Genomic DNA, 26,854 nt, shown 5'->3' with positions numbered 1-26,854 from the left:
ATTTCTCCTACAGACGTCCCGGAATGAAAATTCGAGTGAACGGACCTGCAGGGTTGGTTGGGTCCCAGGGGTCATTAATGGAACGAGAGAGGAAGGGGTTAAAAGGGGATGATGCATCGGCCGCTGACGTCACAGGCGCCAGCGGCCAACGCCAGCGCCGATCGGTGACGCCACCGGCCAGTGGTGACAGTCAGCGGCCGCTCGTCGATCCGACCGGGTGACGTGACGCGAGTGTTATCGTCGTATGAGTCGTATCTCGATCTGCGTTCTAGTTCGGCGCACCTTCCTGTCACTTTCGTGAGGAAACAGCAGTGTGTCAAGACAAACGGAACGGAACAACGTCGCAGACATGGGCGAGAAGACTGGTAAGCGACAAAACGAGAAAAATTCATGGGGGAGAGAGAGAGAGAGAAATTCGGGCGGGGAAAGATTCTCATTTCGAGACCGATCCACGCAACGCGTATTTTTTTGCGAACAGTTGTCGTTTTGTTCACTTGTCCTGTCCGAATGTCTTAAATTGAATTGTTGCTTTGAGAGAGAAAAAAAAAACAAAAATGTGCGAGAGAAGAATTTGGTGAAATTACGAAATGCGGTTTTATCTCGCGCGCGATAAGGACGAAGATAAAGAAGTTGATGTAGACGCGCATTTAAGTACTTTTCCTGGGGCAGAGCACATCGTCATGACGCCAAAGTGCAAGACGGCGAACTCGACGACCCTGATAATTGAGAGACAGGCACTGGAGCCCCCGACGGAGAACGGGAACGAGAACAACGTCCACGTCGCTGGGGGTGATCACAAAGGGATTGTCATCAACAAGCAAGCTGTAGCTGGTACGAAATATTCTTGCCTCCCACGTGATTTCCACACACACACACACACAATACCCATATTTAGTATTTAATTAAATCCAACTGGGATGGACCGCATGTTTAATATTCAATTTTTGTAGTGACAAATGGCGAGGTGCATCCTGCCCAACTGTGCCTGCAATTCAGAGTGTTCCTGGTGAGTGCGCAAACCGGGAAGCACACGCAGGAACAGAGGACTCTTCAATTCTGGTTCGTCGATACCCTCGCCGAGGTGGAACAGCCGAGCGTCGCGCAAGAATTTTTCAGAGAGCTTGTTACACCGCAGGAGTTTCCTAGAGGTGACGCCATCGACGATCCGAGCGGGGCGTTTCTTGGAAAACTGTATTCGCGAGATTAAATGTATCTAATATAACTAGAGGGTCTAAGCAAACGTTTCTTTGTTCTCTTATAAACATGCCGAGATCTAATTTTAACGTGTTGACAGTAAGAGAGTGAAATTCTATATGATATATCTGAGAAAGAAGCTTAAATAGCAAACTTGACCATTTACGAGATCACTGATACTGATCAATCTTTGAAAGATTGATATTGATCATACAACTAGTTCTACGATTGATATTTTTTTCTGCTGTGTAATATTACAATGCCGGTTATTCTCTGCAGATTACGTGGGATTTATTAAAAAGATAATGAAATTGATGCAACATAAATATCCCAGTATTAAAAAATTGGAAGTGGAATTGAGGCACGTGGAAGAGCCGATCACCCTTCCAAGCAGGCCATGTAAGTAGTTTGTTTCATTTTTTCCTTGTCAACGTGTTACAGAGATTTTTGCATCTGAGAGAAATTGCAGATTTAGTCTATATATTTCCTACGTGCATTCTCATTCTCAAATACTACCTACTTTGGCTTAATAAAAAAAATCTATTAGAGTGTAGGGAAGGAGGGTTAATGGTTATTTGAACAAGTCGATTGGGCTTAATGGTTCTTTATTGGAAGAGATTAGACGTGTCTCAAGTGCACGGTCGTAGCTCAACTCAAAGGGAAATGCACACTTGACTAAAACTCTCGGTGTCTCATATATCCATTATGTACGTTTAAAATCAGAGTTTTCCCATGTACATTCTATACTCGCACGTACATTGTATTGAGCGTCAACATCTATATTTCATACTTAATTTCTATTATTCACAGCTACTGGTCACTTACTATTCACACTTCCTCCCTCTGAGAAAGTTATGTGGAGATCAGGTTCGAGAATAAAAAAATCAGCATTTTTGTCACATTTCATTGATGTTTATTCTCTTTCTTTTCTCATACACAGGCTAATAATCCAAATAAAACACACATAATATATCTTCTTATAACAATACGTACTGGACAAGATGTTTAAATCTTTTGTGTATAATTTATAATTCTAGATTAAAAGAAAAGGAGTTTCTCTTACTTAGCTAGTATATACTATATATGTATATATATATATATATATATATGTACATTCTATCGCTTGGCACAATAATCTGGTAACCATAACAACATTGACTTAACATAGTTTGGCTAGTATTAGATCTGCAGATCTGCCGTGCATTGATTCATATTAACGTTGTTCCGTTCAGCAAAAAAGAAAACAAAAGAAGATGTATTTCTATTCTCTTTATTAAAGTTGAGATTGTTATGGGTTTATAAAACGTATTATGCACTTTGATTATGTAAAAGAGGATTTTCCAATCTGTTTAACCGAACGATCACGTATTAGATAATACATTAATTAGAGTGTGAAAAATCGCCCGTTTAACCACTTGACTTGACCTGGATATCGTATTCCCTATACATGGTGTACAATATATACATATCTACCTTCACAGCATGATTATAGATAAAACTATTACACAACACATAAAATATTTTACAGTCCATACAACATACATAAACTATTCGACATAAGATTTTAAATTACAATAAACATCAATTATTTGGGATATGGATTTATTTAATTAAAATTTAATTTCGACAATGCTGTTTTGTCTGCATTAATTTTAAATATGGAAATTTATAGCATCAGAACCACATGCACATGTTAGTTACATATTATATCATATACATATACATAAAAATCACACTTATTTATCTGTCCTAAATTCTACCTTCCCACGTGGTTATTCGTTACCATACTTAGCCATACTACATAGTACGATGACATTGCTACTTTAGTCTTCGTTCTGTAAGGAAATGCATCCATGTAGAGCACGAACCTTCACTCATGGTCACTCCCATATACGTATATGTGTTCAAGTTTTACTCCCACATATACATTAGCTGTTTAGCTGTATTCTCCACTTAACGGTTCTAGCTCGACTCTAGCTATAGAAACAAAGACTAGTTAAACTGTGCACTTATTACAGCTATACTATTTCCAAAACTTCACACGTTTCTATCTTGGACAGATTAAAGCTACCTAATACACAAATTTAGACTTATCTATACTCATCTACACGGCAGAAAATTTAACTTGCATCTGTTATGGAGTGCTGTATTCTTGTTTCGATGCTATTAACTGTCATTTTTAAATTACAATAGACATATGTACGGCTTAAAAGTCTGACAAATTTACAATGCCCGCTACTTGATTGCACGATTAATCAAGTGTTCCTTTTTTTTTTTTTTTTATTGGAAGTATCTACAGACGAAACCGTTATGGGTCAAGTGCGTGAGCTAACAGTAGAAAAAGTTCTGGAACTTATTGAATCTGCCTATCCGAATCCAGTCACCGTGGTTGACATCGCGAAGTAAGTAGTTGTATTAAATGGAATTTAGATGAAGAAAATATTTGAAATAAATTATATTTCAATTTTATTTTGCTTTTAGGGAACATGGATGGGAACCATCAGCTGTGGAGTCTAAATTAAAAGAACTTCAAGAGAAAGGGCTTGTTAAATCAATGGATCATGGGGCTTTCACACGTGTTGTCCATGAAGATACTCAAGTCCAAGTACGTTATTACTTGATTATAATTTTTCAGTTTATTTTTAACAACTTGTGGTAAATGTCGTAATGCTACAAAATGTATTCTTAGGTGGTGAAGCAGATGCCAACGATGGCAAGTGCGAAACAACCTACCATAGCTATCATTACAGCTCAATATTGTGAAAAACTTGCTGTGGATTCGTTGATCGAGAACAAGGAAACCTTCGTTCGCTACACCACTGTTGGTAAGATCTTTTCTTATTTACTACTGTTTAAGATACATTTTGCGGTATTAAGATACATTTTGAAGTACGGCTATGAAAAGTAAACTACGTTCTCTCTATTTAATTTTTTCATTATATAAATAATGGTGACTGAATATTTTTGGAATATTAGAAGAATAGTTCTATTGACTCCTTTGCTTTTTTTTCCTAGCTATAATTTTTTTTGAACGAGTTACTAAATTTTTAAAACATTTTAATCAAATACCCAATAAATTTTCGCTAACGTTATCGGTTTCCGACTGGTTATGTAACCATTTTTGGTTATGTAAATATAACTGTTGATTTATATTGCCCCGCTACTCAGCGGCAAATGTTCAAACGATAATGGGGATTTCACCATGCATGAAACTTTAGGTACCGCAAGTACACCGACAGACACGACAGACGGGATTCCGCGAGTGATATGCCGTTTTGGTAAAGTAGTTTGTAACATAACTCTATCATTTTAATGTCATTTCATAGCTTGCCACGTGCTTGTAACCGAAGAACAATGCGGGGCAAAATGGTGCTACAATTTTGAAACATATTGTTTCGTTTATGTTTTAAATGATTTTGTGTATTACACAATATATGTTAGTAAAATTATTATAATGTGTATATATAATAGTTTTTGTTTCGCCGTGCGAACGTTTTGTATTATAGCTTTGTTTTTTGTTATGTGTAATGTTTTTGTTAGGCTTATTCATATTTTGTGTTACATTTATTTTATCTGGTTTTTATACATCACATTATTTTAAGTTAATCATTTTTATTATGTTATTATTTTATCATTTTTATCTACGAGTAATATCATAATAATTTTAATTGTTTTAATATTTATTCCCGCGCGACAGAGAAGATTTTATTTCTTTTTCCTTATCAAAGCTCATTCTGTCTTTGAAAATGTTTTTAAAATAATCCAACTTTTAATAATGGCATTTATTCAAATGTATTTTATTTGTACGTTATCGACGACACTAGATACACATTTTTAAATAAATTTTTGATACAACTTGCTTCTCTCTATTATGTCTAGTGTTATTACTAGATTTGAGAGATGCATTGCATCTACGCGGAATGGATTGTTATCTATTTTATCGTCACATATAACACAGGTTCCGTCCTACTTTGTTGATAGCCGCACAATGCACATGTATCATACGCAAATCAAGAACAAGAAAAGGAGATGTAAACTTAAAAATACATAAAGACACGGATAACGAATAGATACCGTTTGTTATAGGCGAATCAAATGTATATACTTTGGGCAATATCGGTACGCATCGGATTGTGTGCACTAAATTGCCAACTGTGGGACACACCAGGGAAGCAATGACCGCAGCTGGCAATACCACTACTAGATTGTTAGGTATGCATTTTTATCTTCTTTGAAACTTTACAACTTTATTTTATATTATATGATGTATATATTTCTCTTTATTTTCATTATATACACATTGCTACAATTTTTTTGTCTTTGCTTGTATTTGAAGGTACATTCCAAAAGGTGGATTTCGTCTTTCTCGTTGGAGTTGGTGGTGGTGTCCCTCATTATACAGATTACAATAAACACGTGCGATTGGGCGATGTTGTGATATCGCATCCGACGCCGCTCAATAAGCAATATACGTACGTTTATTGCGAAAGTGCCAAGATGAACGAAAGTGGGAACTATCATTTTGAGACCAAGGAGTATTGCCCGCCAAATCTCGGTCTTCAAGAAATTGCAGCGACTCTCAAGAAACAGGTACGTCGATCGACATTTACATGAACCGTGTTATGTGCTCGTCTAAAATGTTTATCTTTTGTAGGCTGAAAACGAAGCGTTTCCGCCGTGGCAGACGTACATGAAAGAAGGTCTGCAGAATCTGGTCAATCAATCGGAACATGATTTTAATGCTCCACCACCAGAATCTGATAAACTGTACATGGCTATTGGAGAGAGGGATGTCATCGAGGTATCTCATCCAATCGCTCCTCAAGACTCCATAAATAAGAGGTAATGGGTGAAAATTAATTCAACATTTCAACATTTCCGCGTGTGCGTTTTGATGTATAAATATACATTAATATTTTATTATTGCAGAACTGATGGATGCTCCCGAATTCATCTGGCGCCAGTAGCATCCGGCCGACAAGTCGCACGAGACGATCAACTTAGACAAAAGTTTGCGACCCGATTCGGCGCGCTCGCATTCGACGCGGAAATGGATGCTGTCGTAGAGAGTATCTTGGGCAATTGCCGTGAGAATTTCGTTGTAATTCGCGGAATTGCCGATTACAAAGACGGTACCCGTATCAAAGAATGGCAGCCTTATGCGGCGCTGGCGGCAGCCAGCGTAATGAAAACTATAATATGTGCTATGGATCCGCCGACTAATGACTAATATCGCTACTGATCTAATTTTTTGTAGAACAAAGGATGAGGTCTAAAATCAAAACAGTGGATAAGCGTATATTGCACAAAGTGCACAGAAATAATTAAGTAACTGGCTAATTTTGGTTAGGTTCCTTAATTAATACTTAAAGTTAAATAGAAGGTTGCACAATAATTTATCTTATGGAATAATCAACGCGCCGCGCTCAAATTTTTGACAACTTTTTTAGTGCCATTTTTACACGCGCTTAACAATATTTTTTTGAAAAAATGTTTTTATTCAATATTAACGTCGAAATCAAGACAGTCAAGTATTTTCGAGAATATTGAAAACAAATATTTGACTGTTATTGGTCATCTCCTATTTGAATTCTACTTGAATTTTTTATACGTCAAAACTCGAAAAGAAAATAGTGCCATCATTATTTCCTATACGTGTCGCATAATACATTGCAATTTTTGCAGACAATTTTTTCTTTGCGAAAATAAATTTACATTTGTGTTAGACGTATGATAAGTAGGGTATGTGTTACGAATACGCGCGGCGGGCGCGTATATGTTCGACTTTGAACACCAAACAATCAGAGGCAACAAAGACTAATGACGCTTTAAAAGATCATTCTCTAGATAGGTAATGAATTTAATAGTGACTTTGTCTCTAACTTAATCTAATAGCGCTACTGTTGCATTCGTACTTGCTATGATTAGGATGCGTAGACGTTGCACCAAGTCAAAACGAGATACCAGTTAGGCAAATTATAAACTGTTCTAGTGGTAGGTATATGACAGACGTAACTGTGGAACTGAAAGTACACTTAACAGTATTTACCAAATCGAAATGAACGTGTCGTTACAGTATATTGCTGGAGTAATTATTAAATGTTTACCAGAGTATATATTGACGTTTTCAACAAATATATATGCATTCTATATTCACACGGTATACATCTATGAGGATCAAAATGCATTTTTCTCAAGTTCTAGATTACATGCGAGATACGCAACAAAGATTTCTATTACAATGTGCCAACGTGTTCATATTGTTCAATTCACTGCCCTTTTAAAATCTGGATACTATTCTCGCAAGAAATTTTCGAGACAAATTTTCCGTGCCCTTAGATAAAATTTCATTGGTATACCAATTCTTTCAATAATAAAGAGATTCTACATTTACAGGGTAGTGCACAAAAACATAATATCTAAATATCAAATTCAAATATGGACCTAAAGAATAGAAAAAGATATTACTATACATATATAACATATGTATGTGTAAATGGTGAAAGAGGTCTTGAAATTTTAACATAATTCAAGAGTAACATAAAAACTACAAAAATACGATTAATTCTAGCTATCTTATATAGAACATAAGAAAAATATTTATATTTATTTATTTTGCTTTTATTCTCTATGAGTTTTTATTTGTTAGTGCAAATCGTTTATTTCGTTTGTAGCTCATATGCCGTGCACGCAAATTTCAAGAGACTATCGATACACGTATGAAATCTATTTTGAAAAATTATTTTATTAATACGTGTGTAGCAAAGACATTAAGGAGATTCGAAAATGTTAAGAATTGCATAAAATTTAAAACATATAAGCTCTTTTATAAATAATTTCTATTATAAAAGAATTATTTATAAAAGAGCTTATGTTTTAAATTTTATGCAAATCTTAACACATTTCTGACTCTTCTTACAACTTCCTTAATCAACATTAAATGATAGGAAGACTTAAAATCAACACAAACGACAAAAGCCACTTGTTGCGTAGACGCACATATTTAAAATTCTATCAAATATAGAGAATGACTACATGTACACATACAGATATATGAATATATATATATATATATATATATATAATAAATATAAAATATAATATATATTTAATTCGGGGTATGCGCGCGCGGATTTATATAATAGAACTTTCGATTGATTTATCTTTTATGACGACAGATTCCTATTTTAGGCCTAATATTAGTTATACGTAAAATTCCTCATATCAGTTTTAAACTTAGGAGCTTCGAGCTTCCACGTGCGCATTCGTTTTTGCGTTAGTTTTACGCGTTTTCAATACTAGTCGCATAACTGTGTTTTCTACCTGTATTTATATTTGCTACTTATTAGATTATATGTCATAGATAGCTAATATAATATACGAGTTCTTTCACGTCATTATTTAGTTTGTATCTTATAGGGAGAAGTCGTTTGTATGTCAATGTCAACTTGAATGTCTACTTGATGAATAGCATAAGTTATTATTTGATGATCTTTTAAATTACTTATATTATTATTATCTTGAAATTTTGAGTATTTAAAGCAGCTTTTAAGTGTCTAGAAACTTTGAAAATACAAGGAGAGCTGGAAATATTAAAAATACAATATATTGAAACGTTGATATCTTGGCATTTTTTTTCTAAGAAGGATCAATGTTTCAAATTTTTAGAGTTTTTATTTTGATATATTTTCATATTAAAAAAATGTGCATTTTACGTTGCTATACTTAAGTACGTATTAAATTATTTATTATCTATTATTTAAAATATTAAAGAGCGTCACATTACTGTGGCTTCCGGAATAAAATGTGTAGTTTGCATCTGTCCGTGCGTAAATCAGTCTTCCGATAAATGCAAAGCTTTATTATCGAAGTCTGAAAATAAAATCTTGATTGAACTTGGGCTGACTGTGAACCTAGGTGTATTAATACAGATATTTGAGAAATGTCTATTACAGTGACGTGAAGAAAAATACTTTATTCAATTCACATGATTTAATTATAATTATAAGGTGCAAAAATCTCAATATGCATAACGATAATACTATTTAACGTGCGAAATGTCTACACATTGTACTTTCTTCGTCTCTACAGTGATTTGCGAAAATGTGAATATTTCGATAAAACTCGGACCACGGGGCATTTTCATTTACAGGCGATGATTCGAAAATCCGAACGATAAATATATCTAATGGTAGCTGCACGGTGTTGTGTCCATGGGAAGTAGGATAAGGCGCGGTATTTAATCTGCTTCACAGCAGAAAGGGAGCTGTGATAATTCCAGTACGTCTTTCGTGTAAAACAGATGGACGTAATGTCGGCCATACGGCCATAGGAGAACGATCGATTCGGCGCTCGTCGATTCTGTTACTGGAACTTGTGCACCGCAATTTACATATTTTGAAGATGGAGTGTAATGCGTTATTATCATAAGAACGTAGATATATGTGAATTTGATTTATAGAGCGTGCGTGTATGGCGATCGGAGATGCATCTAAATCATAATACGTATCTTAACGCATTGCAAATAGTTGAGCATTTATTTACACTGTAATGTCATTTCTTCATTCCTTTGTTTCCTTGTGATGAAATGTTCCAAGAATAAGTTGTACGCGAGTGCATTATCAAATATACGATCAATCGTTAATATCCTCTTTGTTAAATAATGCCCTTCAATAGATCGTTTAGAGTTTAGAGGCTACTATGGCATTTCGTCCTAAAGAATCGATTAGCAACAAGTTGCTATAAGCACACGGTGATCAAAGAATTAAGATGTACTTAATTTGTTATCTTTCTTTAATAAAATTCGATTTTTCAGTGTCGGCAGCATTCTCGGCGTCCGTGTCACGTTTCACAACCGCTGGGACCAGCTCCTGCATCTCTCGTTCCTTCGTATTTAATTTGGTATACTGATTCCACGGTTGCTCTTTTGAAGTGCCAAATATCATGTACAAAATGCCGCTCGCTATCGAATTAGCAGCGGCGATAAGGAAGACCAAGCGCCATTGTCCCACTGTTTGCTGTGTGAGAAAAAAATCCATTGTAAAATTAACGTTATCGTGAAAGAAGGATCTTGAATAAAGAAGGAGATTAGACTCACATTATTATTCGTAAGTACGCCAACGATGGCTGGCGAGATGAATCCGGCCCATACGATGATCATGCCGGCGAATCCAAGAAGGACGCTGGCGTACGTAGGACTCAGGTCGACGAAGATCGCCAAAGTGGAGGCTGAAACAGCGCCGTTGACCGCCGTACCGGCCATCATGAAGATAACCGCGAGCAACGGATGACACCCGCTGAATCCGAGACCCACGATGAGGATCCCTTGTACGCCGGTGCAAACGAAGGTGGCCAGTTTCCTGACGTTCGTCAAGCTCATTCGCCTCGTGCGGAGTAGCCAGTCGCTCATCATCGAGAAGAAATACGAGAAGATCATTCTGAGCAGGTGCGGCGCTCCCGCCAGTATTCCCGTCTAGAAAATACGTAAAATTTTTTTGGCGTACGACCAACACAGGACGAAATAACATACGAATCCTGCGTGACGTCATTCAGAGGCAGATCTGTAATAAAATGGTACGCGAAACTTACGGCATTAATATTCCATCCGTGAATAAAATTGAAGTAAGTCGGCGCCTGGGTCATGAGGGTGAAGAGACCCCAAGCTATGCCCCAATGTGCGACGATGGTAACCCATACCGGCCCCGACAGAATTATCGATCTCCAGGGTATTGGAGCCTTTTCCTCGCTCTCCACGGATCCGGTGATATTGTTGAGGATGTAATTTTTCTCGTCTTTGGAGATTCGCGGGTGCTGCTGCGGCGAATCGTACACGAGAAAGTGCCAGAAGCAGTACCTGCGATAATTAGCGATAAATTAATTCCCGCGAGGAACTGGACGACGCGCACATCCGAACTTAATTGCGAGCTTGCGTTCTCTAAGGACACTAACCAAATTATGCCTAGCAAAGATGTCACGTGGAAGGATGCACCCCAACCGAAGGAATTAGTAACGGCTGCACACAGGGGGTAAGTAATCGCGGCTCCCACGGAACTACCTGAAAATTATATCAGATGATATTCGATGGTCCTAATGAAGATCAAAAGTTTTTGCAATCGCAGCGATCAACGCGCCTTACCAAGATAAGCGCTGACGAATCTGCTTCTTTCAGTCTGCGGGATCCACTTGGCCGTCATATCGTGCATCGATGGCCATATAACACCCTGAAGCGAAGATGAAAAAAGAAAACATTAGTACGATCTCTAGATGTACGAGCAAACTGGAGAAAAAAATTGGAGCTTCTAAAAAGGTCCTACGTTTCGTAAGAACGTTTTGCAAAAAGCTTACCGCGATGAATCCTTGTAGCACACGAAGAGTTATCAACATGTACAAATGCGTCACGTAGGGTACGAGGAATCCTAAGAGAGCCGTTAAGAGATTTGCCAGGCCGAACACGAGTTTCGTGCCATATCGCCTAGCCAGAAGACCACCAGGCAGCTGCGACACCCAGTGCAACCAGTAGTAGGCACCCAATGTCAGTCCTTGCTCGTACTCGTTCCAGGCGAATCGATCTTCATGCTAAATAAAATTTACGAGGTAAGAAAATGTAGAAGAAGAAGCGAAGCATATCTCGTGAATTTTGTTCGCGAAGGAGAATAGCTTTTAAAGAGATTATTTTCAGGGTACCGTAACATTTGTGAAGGATGACGTGGTACGCGGAAAAGAAATATTGTCATCCCGAGACGTTTCGTTGATCCAAACGTCAACAGTTGTACTGTTCTCCTCCGTGCACTGCGCGACCGCCGCGGGTTTTGGATATGGTATCACCATCGCGACGATGGTGAGGTTCAAGTTTAATCGCAGCATGTAATTGATGGCGAAGCCGCAAAGGACTAAGAGCCATAAGACATCTCGGCAAGTGATCAACTCCTTTTCTGAAAAACGTAAGTATGACATCTCTTGTCTTTCCAATCGAATGCAGTGTGATACAGATATACTTATAGTTTTTTATTACACTGTTTAACAAAAAAAATGCGCAAGACCGAAGGTACGCGTTCTCTCATTTTTTGTTGAACAGTGTTACCGGTCTAAGAAAATTAATAATTAAAATTATATTATAAATATTTATATTATTTTTTTTCTTTTAAAGCAATTCTCGATCGAACGAGCAAAGTCAATCTGGGAAGATTTTATATTATAATTATATTATGATCGAACGGTAATTATATCGTGATGTTAAATTGGTAGACACGCGCGGGTTATACGTGTGATACACGTTTTCTGTATAATCGAGATGACGTATTACTATGCGACGAAATGCGATGACTGAATAAAACTAAAAAAGCTTTTACTAAGTCGTCGCGATGATGAAATGATTCAATCATTAATTCTCTCAAGTCGATCGAGACTTGAGCAGAATTCAAACTTGACTTATACTTACTCTTATCCATTTCTTATTTTTATTTCTTCAACTAATCCTTGACGTTTAAGAAATGATCACTTGTCAATATATACATAACTTTTGATATGTTTTTACACGATCTTAGTCGATATCTTATTGTTGGACGATATTAAGGAAATATGGATTCCACGTGTTGGATCAGTTACTAGCAAATATTTAAATAAATTTGTATTTCGCTCAATAATACGACGTCATCCTATGGCGGATACAGATTCTTCCTCTGATGGCCTCTCGTACAATATATCCCGATATATTTCGTGCATCCGAGCGTATGTTAATCAGTTAGTGTCGCGTCAAACACTGCATGACTGTTCTTCGAGCGAATTGTGTGGACCGCAGGAATCTGTGTACGATCCTCTACTCTCGCAGAAGTCACGACAAGTGACACGCCTCTGTTTCATAAAAGCCTTCAAACCCCCTCATTGTATCCCCGCGACGACGATTTTATTTCGTTAACGATATATTCGCGCCGGTATCTTAAACACGTGAAAAACTATTTGCAATGATTATTATCGGAAACTTGATTGATCTAGTATTCGACGCGATAACATTAATTTCGGATAATTAAAAGATAACGAAATCGCAATAATTTGCCACTATTGACATTCGTTTATTTCTTTGACGCTTGACATTTCTTCAAATAATGTCGAATGTCATAATACGAAATGTTTCGTCTGTTTTTGTCACACACACGGATCATACGGATATACAAGTCATATATTCTATCTATTCCATTTATTACCCAAGTAGCAAAATGACAATAAAGAGTGACGACTACGTAGTGACAGTTTAATAGATGAAAATGTGTCATTATATCGTCTTTTAATATCACCCTACTACTTGAGTAATAGCTAGCTAAGCTATTAAGCAAATCCGAATTTTTGATTTTATTATTTCGAGACGTTCGTTGTGTTATCAACCATTATATCAATATTTGAAAAGAAAAACGCTTACGTATATGCACATATGTATGTAATATTTAATCTCGTCTTATCACATGTATAACATAAAGTTTTATGTAATATATTTCTGGCGCGAGATATCTGGCTGCAGATCTCTGACAAAACATTATTACCACGCATTTGTAAGGTCATCGTAAATGTAAACAAAATTTCTACCTGTGTCACGAATTGTGCGCGAAACAGTGGCATTTCCATTGGCGTTAGATGTAACCAGCTCGCGTGCGTGCTGAAAATTTATGACAGCTACCACACAATCAATATTTACCTAGATTATTAATACCGCGACGGGGATAGAAGCGCGTGATCGAGTATACATTTTGATGGTACGTGTCGGGACGGGTTACGTTGTTGTGCATTGAGCTGCATACTGCATATAATAGATAATTAAATCTGTTTTCATTGTCAATGCGTGACCCGCAGTGAGAATCACAACGTCCGTCACTCAATATTAATTTAACTACAATATTAACTACAATATTAATTTTATTTTTTTGTGGTAATAGGGAGTTACTTTACTTTCCTTCTCATATAACGTCTACTCATCTATTTGATTTCAAACGCAATTTACGTGCGTTTTAAAACCTTTTGTCAAGGCCATACGTGAGATGCGCCCTTATCTTGTTTAGTTGCCAGAATAACATTGTATCTCTCCGAGCACAATTCTTTACGCTTCGCCGTTGATAAAACCACCATCCAAGAGGTCCAGCAGTCGCAAGTTAAAGTCTGATTCCGCCTTGAAAACAACTTTGTAAGTTGTCAAATAGATGAATGCCAATTGCATGATGAGCACAATTTCGTGTGTAATAGATATCACTCGTCTATACTGCACAATACTTGGTGCGTTAGTCTAACTGTATTGCGTATCAAATTCGCAAACTCTTTACTCTTCCGATTGCTACACAGCTAATGTACAACTATAGATTTGTATATATTTGTCCATATTATAATAAATACAGATTTATCGTTCAACGTTAAAAGTATGATAATAGGATAAGAAACATTTTAAGTACATTTTAAGATCACGGAAATTTTTATTATAAAATTAAATATTTTTCTAGGAGCTATATATACGGCAGAGATTCTGCGAGCATCCCTTTAAATTTTTAAAAAGCTTTGTCCAATGGGCTTTGGAGCTATCCTAGGTGAATCTCTTCAGCGGAAAAAGAAAATGATGCGTTTTCAGGTTCGATACCTCTTTCTAAGCGATTCATATACGTACGTAGCGTAATATTATTAATTCCCACTGAGATAACAGTGGAGAAAAAGTTATATCTGTGTTCTCGTAGAAAGAGTTTGATACGTGAACCGTAGAAAATTAATCGTCCATTCAATTTCATCGATAAATAAAGCCTGCATTATTTCCTCGCGTCTCCGTTTCCTGTTTCAACTGGAATTTCAATCGTCTTCTCGCTCGGAGATAATCTTCTCTAATTGCTTCACAAAAGTGATAACGACGCACGCGCTATGGAAGAACGCGTGCACCATAATCATCTGCGTTTGATAATGGCTTTAACATCTTCAGCTTGCTCTAATCTCATACGGATTTCATCATCTGGGACACCGTCGGAAAAACAAATCGCGCAGATAATAAGGTGAAAATGCCACGTGGTTATTCACTCCTTTTGATAGCGGGATAATGTGACGAATCTAATTTACAACGTGTCCTATATCTTTTCTTATTTAAGCTAGGTTTTTATGATCCATCTAAAGTCTTCTTCAACGAAAATATGGTAACGCAAATTTTTATTCAATAATCGGTATATTACGTAGTCTCGTTTATACATATCGCTCCGCGTGTACTTGGCGCGAGACACTACCGTGTCTCTTGATCTTTTTCAATTTAATAAATTAATATGACATACATGCGTATTCCTTTATGAATGATAAATTTTATTTATCTTTGTTTACGTGCAAAAAGATTGCCTGGCGTTACAGACGTAATACAAAGTAATAAGACTCGGCTGAAACATCATAAATTTCGTAAACTTTCAATAATACGCGTTGCAACGAATGGAAGCAAACAGATAAGATGTTGGCTCTAACGAAGCGTTAGCTACGTAACAGCCGAAAATTATTTTCTTCATAGCGGAAGATTCCTCTGCGTAACCATCACTGAACTGACTTTGACTGTGTATTTATAGTCAAAGAACTTGATAAATAACCCATTATCTCCCTTCCAATATCCAATATCTGCTTAGCTTCTTCTTTTCAATCTTTCCGTAAAGTACTACGCGTGCATTCAGAATGAAAAAAAAAGCGAGATTAATATTAAAAAAAGAGGTTTATCATATTGATTGCATTACGACATTTCAGTAATCTATTCTCGTTTCGAACGTATCTCAATGAAAAATTATAATTAATGCAGCTTATTTCTGCACATTATTCTCGTTGCCGTGCTATTGATTGAGCACGTAAATCTCACATTATACATTGAGTTGATATATTTTGACTCTAGACTGGTACACTTGATTGTAGAATCGTACGTCTAAATGATGAATCAACATCAATGCTGGACGACCGTATTAATAATTTGTGTTAAAATTTAAAATATGCCATGAGCTCTCGCTCTCTTGCTACGTCGTTATCATTATCACATAATTTTTTATCTGCATTTGGAGTATTTTAATCTTCTTGAACTCACCCCATGTTCTGTGACACATGGACTCACGGTGAGACAACGATTTATATGTAATACAAGTTTAATACATTAAGTTTGTTTTTGGTATAAACTTTGCGTGTGATTTCTTGTTAAAGTTGAGAATGTCTTTTAACGAAAAAATAAAAAAAATAAAAAAATAAATAAAATTAATCTTTATTTTTCTGATATTTTTAAGCTAAATTTTCGGAAAACCGGAAAAAAACGTTGATTTTGTGTTCCGTCGGTCTGAGAGACCGTAGAATGAGTTCAGAAATATCAAGCCATGCCTTGTTGAGGGGAAAATAAAATTTGCATAAGACGCGTATACAAGTGCTGCGTTTTATAAATTTTAATGAAGAATCCCCGACGCTCGGGAAATTATAACGAAATTATTTACGCACTCCAAGTGGCGTGTCTCACCGACGTGGCTGGAGAGACAAGGGATTTCTCGCCCCGAGATTTTCAGATGTATATCAGATACACGTTCGATTGATTTCAGAAAATGTACAGTTAAAGCCGAAAAATAGGTGTTTCCAGGTGATAAGACTGAAACGCATTTCATCCCTCCTGGCACGCGCATCACCATTTAATATCACGTCCCATGATAACGCCGCAGAAATCTTGTATTGCTACATGGCCTTTTTTTATGAGGATTCGTTTGACGTAGGAATCGTATTTTGTGTCCCGCGCGAGATAAGTGTATTTATTAAAAGAAAAAGTAACGTCACATTAAGCTCGCACCAAATTTGCAGCACGTTTTAAATCACGCATGTCACGCTCGATCGCCGCGTAAACTTTACAACAGTCTAATTTTATATCTGTTGTGTGATGTTTCTCTTCTTTTTTTTTAATATGCTCTATTACACTGACTGGCCCCGACCCTGAGATCAGAAAGAGCACCATCGGTACATGCAACATCTTGTCCTATTGCGATTGAAATAAGCGCGAGTATCCAAAGTATCAGAATTCGCCAAGTATGCATTTTAAGTGTGCATTTTAAGAAGAAACGGTTATCTCTCTTAAAAAATAGCGGCATTAATATGAATGTGATATTAATTAAGATTAAAGTACGCAAGAATATAGACGGGAACTCGTGTTGCATTGATAAATGCGCGACGGTTCTCATCTCGTTAATTTTAATTCATATTACCAATGAGACGTGTCGCCGTTACGCTGAATAAATCTTAGACGTGGATAGTCACGGATTTTTAATCTCGGATACAGCGTTACGAAATTTACGTCATTCGTAATACTTCCCAAGGCGTTCAACCTCTCAACGTCATCGAAATTTGTATATATACATATGTATGTACACGATATCCGTTTGCGTGATGCAACAACGCGCTCCACTTTCTCTACTGCTTGAAAAACCGCGAGGAACCGGAAAAAGTAAGTACGCGTGAAAAGAGCGGGCAAGTCGATCACGTACACGAGTAATATTTAATTCGTTGAAGACGTAGATCGATTTAATTCGAAGAATTTATTTTAAGCGAAACCGTGAGCGGCCGTTCTCCAGCTCGCGTTCTCTCTTCAGTCCTACGCCGCGCCGCGATCAATCGGCAGTTTCCAGAAACCAGTCAGAAGATAATTATGGTAATCTTACGATCGGGAGAAAAAAAAAACGATTCGTTTCACTGTAAATTTTCTCTGTCGCAAACCGGCCTGACGAAACGTAACACGTAATTTCTTACACGCCGCATTTGAGACGCCAGCCTATATCGATACGTCGCTTTTTTTTCTTTTTCCGCGAGCGGGTTGCAGGAATACGAATAAGATCGCGAAGTTCATTAAGCAGTTTTAACGAATCGATCCGTCAGAAAATTTCATTAACATTTCAACTCATTTCTTTAACATTCCAACTCACGTTGTGTAGCACGTACGTGTACTTGACGACATAACTTTTCTGTTTAATGTTAAATTGACATTTTTTTCCAACGACGATGACGACCAAGAGTTCCTAGATTTGCGTCTTTCGGATTCTGCTTTACCGTGAGCTCTGAAATATTATGTTTATAAATATGATTATATTGATTATGGAGATGTTTAAATCTTCTACTTGCATTAATCCGCGAACCGCGATGACCCCGAAACTTCTCGCTCGAAATTATGCTTTTGTTAATGAGAGTTTAATCGCAGACACACACTCTCTCTCTCTCTCCCCTCTCCCTCTCTCTCCATTCCTCCCTCCCTCCCTCCCTCTCTCCCTTACGGATGCTGATTGTAAGCCCGTACAGCGATTTCATCAGAAGAAGGGGATAGGGGCCGTAAATCCGGGTAAAGAAAACATTTTCCATATGTGAACGTTAGTATGTAACGGCCGGCTAACGAGAGTGGACTTGAGATTTCGTTGCTCAGTCTTACGTCAGCCTTTCAGCGGAACCAGTTTGGGAAATCGAGTTTGCCTTTGGTTCATTTATTGCGCTAACAATAAGCGTTATTTGTCGCTGTCTTCTTTGTTTCTTGTACAAACGTTACATTTTTAATCGTGGACCCATTCTATTGACGGATCATCATCTTTACGATTTTATAACAGTCGACGAGTGAAAGAGTTGTAGCTGTGGTGGTGTGGTATCGGAGAAATTAAATACTGACGTGTACGCCGATAGATTGAGAAATATTCCAACACGTTACTCTATTTTTAAAAGAGGAAAAAGAAACAAGTATCCTACGTCCTACGTGAGGTATATATACATGTATATTCATTTGTATTTATATATCCAAACATCTTTTATTCTAAATTGAAATTCAGAGTGGTGCTAATATATAACTTTCTTAGGCTTTTTTTATTGAAAAATCATGCCGAGTAGTAAAACGAGAATCGCCATTGTGGGTGGTGGAGTGTCTGGTTTGGTGGTAGCTCGTCACGTGGTGGCCAAGTTAGATATCTACAGTCTCATGTTGTTTGAGCAAACTGATCAGATCGGTGGTACATGGGTCTATACCGATGAAACGGATCTTGACAAGCACGGGCTTTTGATACACAGCAGCATGTACAAGAATCTTAGGTGAGATCGTTGACCTTAGCTGAAGAAACATTGCAATCAACACTTTTCTAACGAAAAGAGAGTCGACGAACAAGATTTTTCATACGCGCGATGTAAACAGCGTATAATTTTATTGCTTAACGTTAAAAGGATACAACTCTAATTAAATACGTTCCATCATTTAAATTGAAAACCTCCGCACTCGCATGTTTTTGCACTTTTGACATAACGTATGATATTTTGCAAATACATATACGTTATAGAATTACATATAGTGAGTGATGATTGTGAATGAATTGTGTCTTTCTCTCTTTAATTATCAAGAGATTTACTGACGGATCTTTGAACCTGTTTAAACGTGCGCGACTCAGTCAGGAAGGATAATCAGAGAGTTTAACAACATTGTCATTGCATATAGTTATTACGGAAAAACAAACGTGCTCAAGTGACGCGCGTAGCCAAGGGGGTAATGCTTTGCAACTTTGCGACCGACGTCTCGTTTACCCCAAACGAGTTGTATCACTACATTATTGCATAATTCTTTGTTACGTATTCATATTTCTTAAACAATACAGATTACGTGCAATAATACGATTGTAACATGAGCAGAGTGTTTTATAATGTTTCACAAGCAAATTTTGTGTACTCTTGAGAACCCTTGAGAAAAATAAAAAAAAAAAAAGGTATTTGTATATAAATATGAGTTTTAGTTATTATTTTGATTTTACTTACGGCTGATGTAGATTTGTTTGGAACGTAGATAAAGATGAACAATAACAAGTGTTTTCAAAGTAAAAGAGATTTCAGTATGCAATAAATATATTTCATCAAGTATGAAATAAAAAAATTTTTTTTTTCTTATTTTTATTATATTTTTAGTTTATTTTAAATGCACTTGTTTGACCTTGTTCCGGAAAAGATGATTATAATGCCTTGTATGTAGATGTGTATAATAATATAGTAAAATATAGATCATTACTAAGATGTAGGTAAACAAAATGCGTTTTTGCACGTCGCGAGGTGGACCGGAGCTTTCAACTTTCAACCCATGCATAGCTTTGGCTACACATTCGTACTTCAGACTTCAGACTTTACGTATTTACGACTTCGCTAGTCTATATATATTTCGATGAGAACAAAGCCCAGGTTCTTTTTCTTTCCGGTGTCTAACTACAGGGCAATATAAGATCCTTTCGTCCATCCGCGATCGCGGGTAAAAAATACAAATGTCCCCGCACACGCAAGAAACGCCTCTCTAATGCATTAACTCTAATGCGATAAACTTTACTCGACACGCGATACACTTTGCGACATATTAATGAGAAGATATATTTCTTGAACGGCCAGTTCCGGAAAGGAGACACAGAGAATAACTCAACACTACGCCGACGATAAATTGAGTATGAGGCAATCCGCAATGTGTGTGTGGATCGGAAGCCATCGAGCAACACGGTGAAAGAGTCAAGGATTCTTACGAAGATGTATCAGCACTTTTGTACGAAATCGATCGAAGCAAACATTAGATCTGATTCCCTATTTGCATTCAGACAACGTAATCTTTTTTATATATTCTATCTGTACCGCTCTTATTAACGTGGTTCCAAATTCTGGAGCAACATCGCTGCCAAGTTAACTTTTCCCCGTGAGTCTTCGGCAGTCGACTTAATTTCAACTTAAAAAAATACCGTGTTGGATGACATGAGCAAAAAATAAAAATAAGGCTGCAATGAGAAGTATTTCTGAAAAAGCTCTTTTTGTCGCAAGATGAAAAAATAATCTTCCCAGCTATGTCTATTTCTATCGAGTAAAGTCGACCAAAGCTTTTATTCCGGTCCAAGTTGCCAACAACTACCAACTTTGTTTATCGCTATTCTCGGGTTACGGGTCGTCGTATCTTCTGAACTCCGCGACGGGTAAAAATTAATAAAAATCGCGCGCGTGATCACCTCAATATGGGAATTATCTGAAAGAGAGAGAGAGAGAGAGAGAGAGAGAGAGAGAGAGAATGAGCGTTGTTTTTTTCTTACAGGACGAACATACCGAAGGAAATAATGGCAATACCTGACTTTCCTTTTCAAGATTCGGAAGGCCCATCTTTCACCCATCACAGAGTTATAAGGGAATACCTCATGGCCTATGCGAAGCATTTCAACCTCCATCCCTATATCAAAGTGAGTTTTTGACATTTATCTTGGTTATCTCTGAACAAGATCGCGCAAAGATATAATAAAATTAAATTTATTTCCTATTAATTAAAATTAAGATTATTAATACGGTTCTTCGTTACTTTTTCCCGTTTTCTTACGTTTTTATTAAGAGTCGTGTTCTGCTTTTCAGTTGAATACTCTGGTGAAGCGCGCAGAGCCAGAAACTACGAGGAACGGTCGGACGTTGTGGACGGTGACATACCAATCACTGGAGACCAAAGTAGAGACCACAAAGACCTTCGACGCCGTGGTGCTGTGCAACGGTCATTATAGTGTCGGTCGTGTTCCGCATATTCCAGGTATCGAAAGCTTCCGCGGTAGACGCGTTCACAGCCACCAGTACAGAGTGCCGGAGACCTACGCCGGCAAGAGGGTTTGCATACTCGGCGCGTCCTGGTCCGGCATCGATATCGCCTTGGAAGTCTCGCAATATGCCGCTAAAGTACGTTGGTGCACAAATCCCTGTACTATATGAATTATCACATCTTTGGCAAATATAAAATCTTGCATTCATCTTTTTACTACGAATGCCCCGATAAATCAGCATCCGAAGCATGTCCGAATGAGACGTTTCTGCGACGTCTCGCGTAGAAGTGATACGGAGTGATCGTAATGTCAACGATTCGAAATGATCTTTTCATTAATCTTTCATTTTCTTCGGCGATTCCAGGTATATCTGAGTCATAATCTGCCGGAACAGTTCGACTCGAAGATGTCGAGCAACGTCGAACAAAGGCCCGGTGTTGAGTCTGTCCGGGGGAACATGTTCACTTTCCGCGACGGCTCCACGGCGGAAGTGGACGATTTTATATTCTGCACCGGTAAATAAATTCGAGAATATCATGCAGTGTGTTTCAACTTTGAGAGACTATAGACTTTTACGGATAACGATTTTGTTTAGGTTACAAGTTCACGTATCCCTTTATGTCAACTAAAGTTGAGATACGTACAGATGACGACCACGTGGAGCCTATTTACAAACATCTGGTGCACATAGATTACACGAATCTGTTCTTCATGGGCCTGCCCGCGCTCGTGATACCGTTCCCGTGTTTTCATATTCAGGCGCAGTACGTCCTCGCCATCCTCGAGAACCGCGTCAAGTTACCGTCGCCGCAACAGATGCGCGAGGAATTCGAACGCGAGAAGAAATCTCTGCTGGATCAAGGCATTCCGGTATGAGATTTATGGATTAATCTCTGTGAAGTCGCAGCTGAGAAGAAAGATCGCAGTTTGAGGGGCGCGGTGATAGATTAGCGGAATGACGATTCAGAAAAACTTTCAGAAAATGATGATATACGTACATGATGCGATAATGTATAAATTCATCACGAAAGATTACGTCGAGTTGTAATAATTTTTTTCTTTCTTCTCCATTAGCTGAGACACATCAACAAGCTCAAGGACAGACAATGGGCTTACTACGACGAGATGGCAGCCGCTGCGAATGTACCGAGCTTGGCGCCGGTGATCAAGAAGATCATGGATCACGTTTTCCAGATGCGCGACGCAGACTTCACCACCTACAAGAATTATCAATACCGCATCATCGACAGCGAGAACTTTAGCATGTCTTATTGTAAACCTTGTTAAGGCCCACGACGCAGAGAATACGGAAAGTGAATATAATTTTACGTGCAAAATGATCGCACAGAGATTCAGACGGTCGCGGACCGAGCCCGAACAACTGTTTGCACCTTGCACCTACTGTTGATGTCGGCATCATTTCGCCGACAAGTTTAAACGTCGATTTGTTCCGACAAATATATTGATTTGATTCGATTAATAACAAATCGTTTTAACAATGAGAATCGAACGAAAGCGCGGGACTTGTGTGTATTAGCGTGTAATAAGAATGTTCGCCATTCGCCATTGATCATAACGTGCTTCTATGGCTGCGTTCGCCTTGGGCGCTTTCGCGCTGAAAGCGTCAGTTTATCTTTATTGCTCATTACATGTTGAAAAAAGATGCATCATGCTTTCAGCGCGAAAGCGTCCAAAGCGAACGCAGCCTATATGCGAAGCTGATTCGCAATGTAGCTTGTTGCGATAGTAAATGATACAGAAAAGATAATTAAAACAGACGCACGGAGAATAAAACGAAGTTATCGCGTCACTTATACTTGCAACACAAAAATGTAACATATACGTATATCGGTATATCCATTAATGGTTAGTTTCATGTGAAATGTTTAGATGTGTTTGCAATAAAAGGACATCACTTGTCACGCGCGCGCATACAAATGCACGTTGTAAACAACTACCAATCGATCAATTTTATCTTTGTTTCTAGTGAAATCAATCAATGCTCACATTATGTACATGTTACAGTAAAAGTGTGAAAGTCAGTAAATGTATACCCACAATTCAGTAAATGGAGGAGTGAGGGACTGCGACCCCCGCACCCCGCACCCCCCACAAAAACCACGCAACCCAACCTGTGTATCACTGTGTGAAAAAAAATGTTGCTTATAAAAGATGAAAATTTGAAACATAAAATTCAGTAAATCCATACATTGACTATAAAACACAAGTGTATACATTTACTGATTTCACGCTTTTACCGTGTGACATGTATGTACAAGGAACAACTTGAATTATTTTCTTTTACTTTGTCTCTTTACTGATGTGAATGTTACAGCCCCCCCCGCTATACGTGTTTAAAAGTATATAAAAGGAAACGAGAGAGAGAAGATTTACATATATACGCACAAATGCAAAATAAATGAGAGATGAGACAATAAATAGATTGTATTTTGCAAGTACATCTTTCTTTGACACGGGATTACATTCTGGTATATTACACGTCTATATATAGCATATTGTTTTTTCTTCGCGATGTATATGGTATAAAAATGAAAAAACTCCCGCTTCTCTCTTTGACGATGAAACGATCGATACGTCATGCGTTCTAAATTAATTTAATTATTCCAAGTACTATTGGGAATATAATACTTTGGGAAAAAGTACACGAGAATATTATGAGACTTAGAGCTATGTTTCCATATTCACTTTCAGTAAACTGAAAGTGAATATGGGAACATTGCCCTTATCGCTCGACGCTTTAACAGCTAGACAGAATTATAATTCGTCGTGCGTTTTCAAGTGTGTCATCACGAAATCATACAGATCGTCGAGCGTACGCGAGCCCGTGTACTCGGAGACTTTGCGTCCGTTACGATACAAGTATAACGTTGGAAAACCATCCACCTCCTGTTCATTACACACGTGTTTGCTTACGTCGAGCGTACAATCTACCTTGACGATATTCACGTTGTCGTTGCCGAAGAACTTCTTGCCCAGCTCTTCCCACGTGGGAGCCAGGCGTTTACAATGTCCACACCAAGGTGCAAAGAACTTGACGAATGAAAGACCTTTCTCGATACCTTGCTTGAAACTGTCGGCTGTCAGGCTTAATATAGCATGCGGGAGTCCGTCAGTACTTGAGCTCTTTCGGCTCGGCTCGTCAGCATTCTTACCCAACATCATCAACACGTAAGCCTTTAGCTCTTCATGAGTACGCTGGCCAGTATACTTATCTATCTAAAACGTTATACCATATTTGACCAAAGCTCTTTTACGCAAAACACGTGTCCTTCTTTGGACGAAAAAAAATAAAAAATGTACGGATTCCGATCGGTACCTTCTTTCCATCTTCGATCCACAACAACGTGGGATATCCTTTAATGTCAAACTGGCCACAAATGCTACGATGCTGCGTGCAGTCAATCTTAGAAATACTGACTACGTCGTCGTTGCGAAAACTGTTGGCTACGTCGTCCCACGTCGGAGCTAATTTCTGGCAGTGTCCGCACCAGGGTGCATAAAATTTGACAAAATGATGCCCGGAAGATACGTGTTTCTCAAACGTATCCTCCGTTAATTCCAATAATCCATTCACCGCTTCTGGAGGAGATGGCACATCTTCAACCTGAAACATAAACTTACGCACTAGCACGTCGACGCGCAAAGTAGTGACAGACGTCAATATGACGCATACGCACCGTAGAAGAACCACCTACGTGATCAACAATAAAAGAAGTCAAGGTAGGTAGATCTCGAGTGCCTCGGAATTTGACGCCTTTGGTTTCTCCAGCCTTGTAAAACTTTAGCCTGCGCTCAAAAGTTTCCAAGACATTACAACGTGTGCTTGCAATACACACAAACACACGCCAAGATACGTTACAGATATTTGTATAATACGACGTGTAAAGATATTATTGGATATATTAGTTGTCATTTTAAAAAGAATCCATTTTGAATGAAAGGCAAAAGCGTAGGCAAAGGCATCGTACGTGGGATAACCAGTAACGTCCTGCTCGCTGCATAAAACGCTCTCGATCGTGCAGTCCACCTTGGCGATTCTTATATCGTTGTCCCCCTCGTTCGAGATCTCCGCTAGCTGCTCCCACGTGGGACCGAGTCTCTGGCAATGACCGCACCTTGGGCAGAACATTGTCACGCAAGAATCCACCGTTCCACGTAGCTGACACGGCTGACATAGAGAAGTAACATTAATGAAAACTACTCGTTCGGCTTACCATGGCGCGTAGAACATGACGAAATGATTCCTCTTGCCAACTTGCGCGGAAAACGTGTCGTGGGTGTACCGGAGGGTATGCGCATCCTCGTCGTGGCCGTGACCCGTCTGACTCTGCACGAACAAAAGGAGTAAGACCCACCGCTTGGACACGCCGAGATTCGCCATCGCGGGCGGCAGAGCCGTGTTTACGATACGGACGCGCGCGCGGAATCACTCGATCCCGTGGACGTCGATCGGGAGTAACTGGAAAGCCGAAAGCCGAAAGCGGCGGCGATGATCTTCGAGGTGTTGCGCGTCCGCAATCTATCGGTGCCGAGGATTAAAGGATCGCCGCGCGCGACAGCGTCGTGCCGAACAACGTGACCTCGGTCTCGGTAGGACGCTCGCGCCGCATAATATCCCGCGGAGGGTCCCCGTCACGTTCTACTTTCTTGGAGGATCTTGGTAGAATCCAGTATTAAAATCGAGGGCCGCTCCGAATCGAATCGCGGAGCGACGTCCGCCCTCCGTCAGTGATGACACTGATGACAGTGATACGAGACGCAGGGATGGCAACCGCGACGGCTGGAATCACCATTCACCGTTCCTCGTAGAGCAGAACACCTCTATGAAGTTGGCCGGACAACTTCAACGTATCGAACTTTCATTAATTGGAATCGATTGGTGGTCGTTTGGTGGTCTTTGGTAGTCTAGTCCGATCGTTTGGTGGTTAGTCGTTTTCCTGTAAAATAAAAATGAAATTTCCGGTGTGAAGTTAGCCGGACAATTTTTATTTTTCAACCAATTTAAGGGTCGACAGGAGTAACACTACCGACCTCTGTCGGGTTGCTTAGCTGCGAGTCCGTATTTTATTTATTATAAATTTTTT

At 38.5% G+C, this 26,854-nt stretch overlaps 4 protein-coding genes across 10 annotated transcripts; 2 read left to right on the top strand and 2 right to left on the bottom strand.

Annotated features, from left to right (window-relative positions):
* The first annotated feature begins 192 nt into the window (after positions 1–192).
* LOC112453992 lies at positions 193–9,838 on the top strand. Of its 4 annotated transcripts, XM_025015105.1 has the most exons (13): positions 193–365; positions 670–831; positions 951–1,148; positions 1,474–1,593; positions 2,005–2,061; positions 3,485–3,596; positions 3,676–3,799; positions 3,884–4,019; positions 4,413–4,472; positions 5,281–5,406; positions 5,531–5,784; positions 5,849–6,036; positions 6,124–9,838. In XM_025015105.1, exons 1-13 carry the CDS (start codon positions 350–352, stop codon positions 6,422–6,424), a joined length of 1,854 nt encoding a protein of 617 aa, XP_024870873.1. In that variant the 5' UTR covers positions 193–349; the 3' UTR covers positions 6,425–9,838. The 4 variants fall into 4 exon arrangements, with proteins under 4 accessions (XP_024870873.1, XP_024870874.1, XP_024870875.1 ...); XM_025015106.1 differs by lacking the exon at positions 2,005–2,061; XM_025015107.1 differs by lacking the exon at positions 4,413–4,472.
* On the bottom strand, positions 9,649–12,641 carry LOC112453993 (sialin). Its single transcript, XM_025015110.1, has 8 exons — positions 12,632–12,641; positions 11,878–12,125; positions 11,539–11,769; positions 11,330–11,414; positions 11,143–11,248; positions 10,783–11,047; positions 10,292–10,666; positions 9,649–10,211 (listed from the first exon to the last, which is right to left on the bottom strand). Exons 1-8 carry the CDS (start codon positions 12,639–12,641, stop codon positions 9,978–9,980), a joined length of 1,554 nt encoding a protein of 517 aa, XP_024870878.1. The 3' UTR covers positions 9,649–9,977.
* Positions 12,064–24,047, top strand: LOC112453994 (flavin-containing monooxygenase FMO GS-OX-like 6). 2 transcript variants are annotated; one of them, XM_025015111.1, is made up of 7 exons: positions 18,320–18,933; positions 19,029–19,257; positions 21,266–21,407; positions 21,574–21,885; positions 22,114–22,264; positions 22,345–22,619; positions 22,824–24,047. In XM_025015111.1, exons 2-7 carry the CDS (start codon positions 19,049–19,051, stop codon positions 23,034–23,036), a joined length of 1,302 nt encoding a protein of 433 aa, XP_024870879.1. In that variant the 5' UTR covers positions 18,320–18,933; positions 19,029–19,048; the 3' UTR covers positions 23,037–24,047. The 2 variants fall into 2 exon arrangements, with proteins under 2 accessions (XP_024870880.1, XP_024870879.1); XM_025015112.1 differs by lacking the exons at positions 18,320–18,933; positions 19,029–19,257 and adding an exon at positions 12,064–12,134.
* On the bottom strand, positions 14,804–26,518 carry LOC112453995 (thioredoxin domain-containing protein 5-like). 3 transcript variants are annotated; one of them, XM_025015116.1, is made up of 6 exons: positions 25,985–26,518; positions 25,739–25,885; positions 25,448–25,556; positions 25,087–25,374; positions 24,702–24,986; positions 14,804–18,248 (listed from the first exon to the last, which is right to left on the bottom strand). In XM_025015116.1, the coding sequence occupies exons 1-6, from the start codon at positions 26,149–26,151 to the stop codon at positions 18,237–18,239; spliced, it is 1,008 nt and encodes a 335-aa protein (XP_024870884.1). In that variant the 5' UTR covers positions 26,152–26,518; the 3' UTR covers positions 14,804–18,236. The 3 variants fall into 3 exon arrangements, with proteins under 3 accessions (XP_024870884.1, XP_024870883.1, XP_024870882.1); XM_025015115.1 differs by lacking the exon at positions 14,804–18,248 and adding an exon at positions 22,879–22,966; XM_025015114.1 differs by lacking the exon at positions 14,804–18,248 and having other exon boundaries at positions 24,168–24,986; positions 25,985–26,517.
* Between the last annotated feature and the right edge of the window lie 336 nt (positions 26,519–26,854).

Source organism: Temnothorax curvispinosus, unplaced genomic scaffold (genome assembly GCF_003070985.1).
Source record: "Temnothorax curvispinosus isolate PA1 unplaced genomic scaffold, ASM307098v1 QBEX01004771.1, whole genome shotgun sequence".
In the NCBI taxonomy this organism is placed as follows: domain Eukaryota; kingdom Metazoa; phylum Arthropoda; class Insecta; order Hymenoptera; family Formicidae; genus Temnothorax; species Temnothorax curvispinosus.
The sequence above is the reverse complement of the archived record's forward strand: the minus strand, read 5'-3'. Positions and strand labels throughout refer to the sequence as shown.

Bases quoted from the DNA above. Each gene is read 5' to 3' on its own strand.
- LOC112453994 (XM_025015111.1), top strand. From the start codon at position 19,049: ATGCCGAGTAGTAAAACGAGAATCGCCATTGTGGGTGGTGGAGTGTCT. The intron at 19,258-21,265 runs GTGAGATCGTTG...TTTTTCTTACAG, and splicing joins AGCATGTACAAGAATCTTAG to GACGAACATACCGAAGGAAA. The intron at 21,408-21,573 runs GTGAGTTTTTGA...TCTGCTTTTCAG, and splicing joins ACCTCCATCCCTATATCAAA to TTGAATACTCTGGTGAAGCG.
- LOC112453992 (XM_025015105.1), top strand. The intron at 4,020-4,412 runs GTAAGATCTTTT...ATGAAACTTTAG, and splicing joins CGTTCGCTACACCACTGTTG to GTACCGCAAGTACACCGACA. The intron at 4,473-5,280 runs GTAAAGTAGTTT...CGTTTGTTATAG, and splicing joins GCGAGTGATATGCCGTTTTG to GCGAATCAAATGTATATACT.
- LOC112453995 (XM_025015114.1), bottom strand. From the start codon at position 26,151: ATGGCGAATCTCGGCGTGTCCAAGCGGTGGGTCTTACTCCTTTTGTTC. The intron at 25,886-25,984 runs GTAAGCCGAACG...GTTCTGCCCAAG, and splicing joins GTCATGTTCTACGCGCCATG to GTGCGGTCATTGCCAGAGAC. The intron at 25,375-25,447 runs GTGCGTATGCGT...TTTATGTTTCAG, and splicing joins ACGTAGGTGGTTCTTCTACG to GTTGAAGATGTGCCATCTCC.
- LOC112453993 (XM_025015110.1), bottom strand. The intron at 11,770-11,877 runs GTACCCTGAAAA...AATTTTATTTAG, and splicing joins CATCCTTCACAAATGTTACG to CATGAAGATCGATTCGCCTG. The intron at 11,249-11,329 runs GTAAGGCGCGTT...TATAATTTTCAG, and splicing joins ATTCGTCAGCGCTTATCTTG to GTAGTTCCGTGGGAGCCGCG.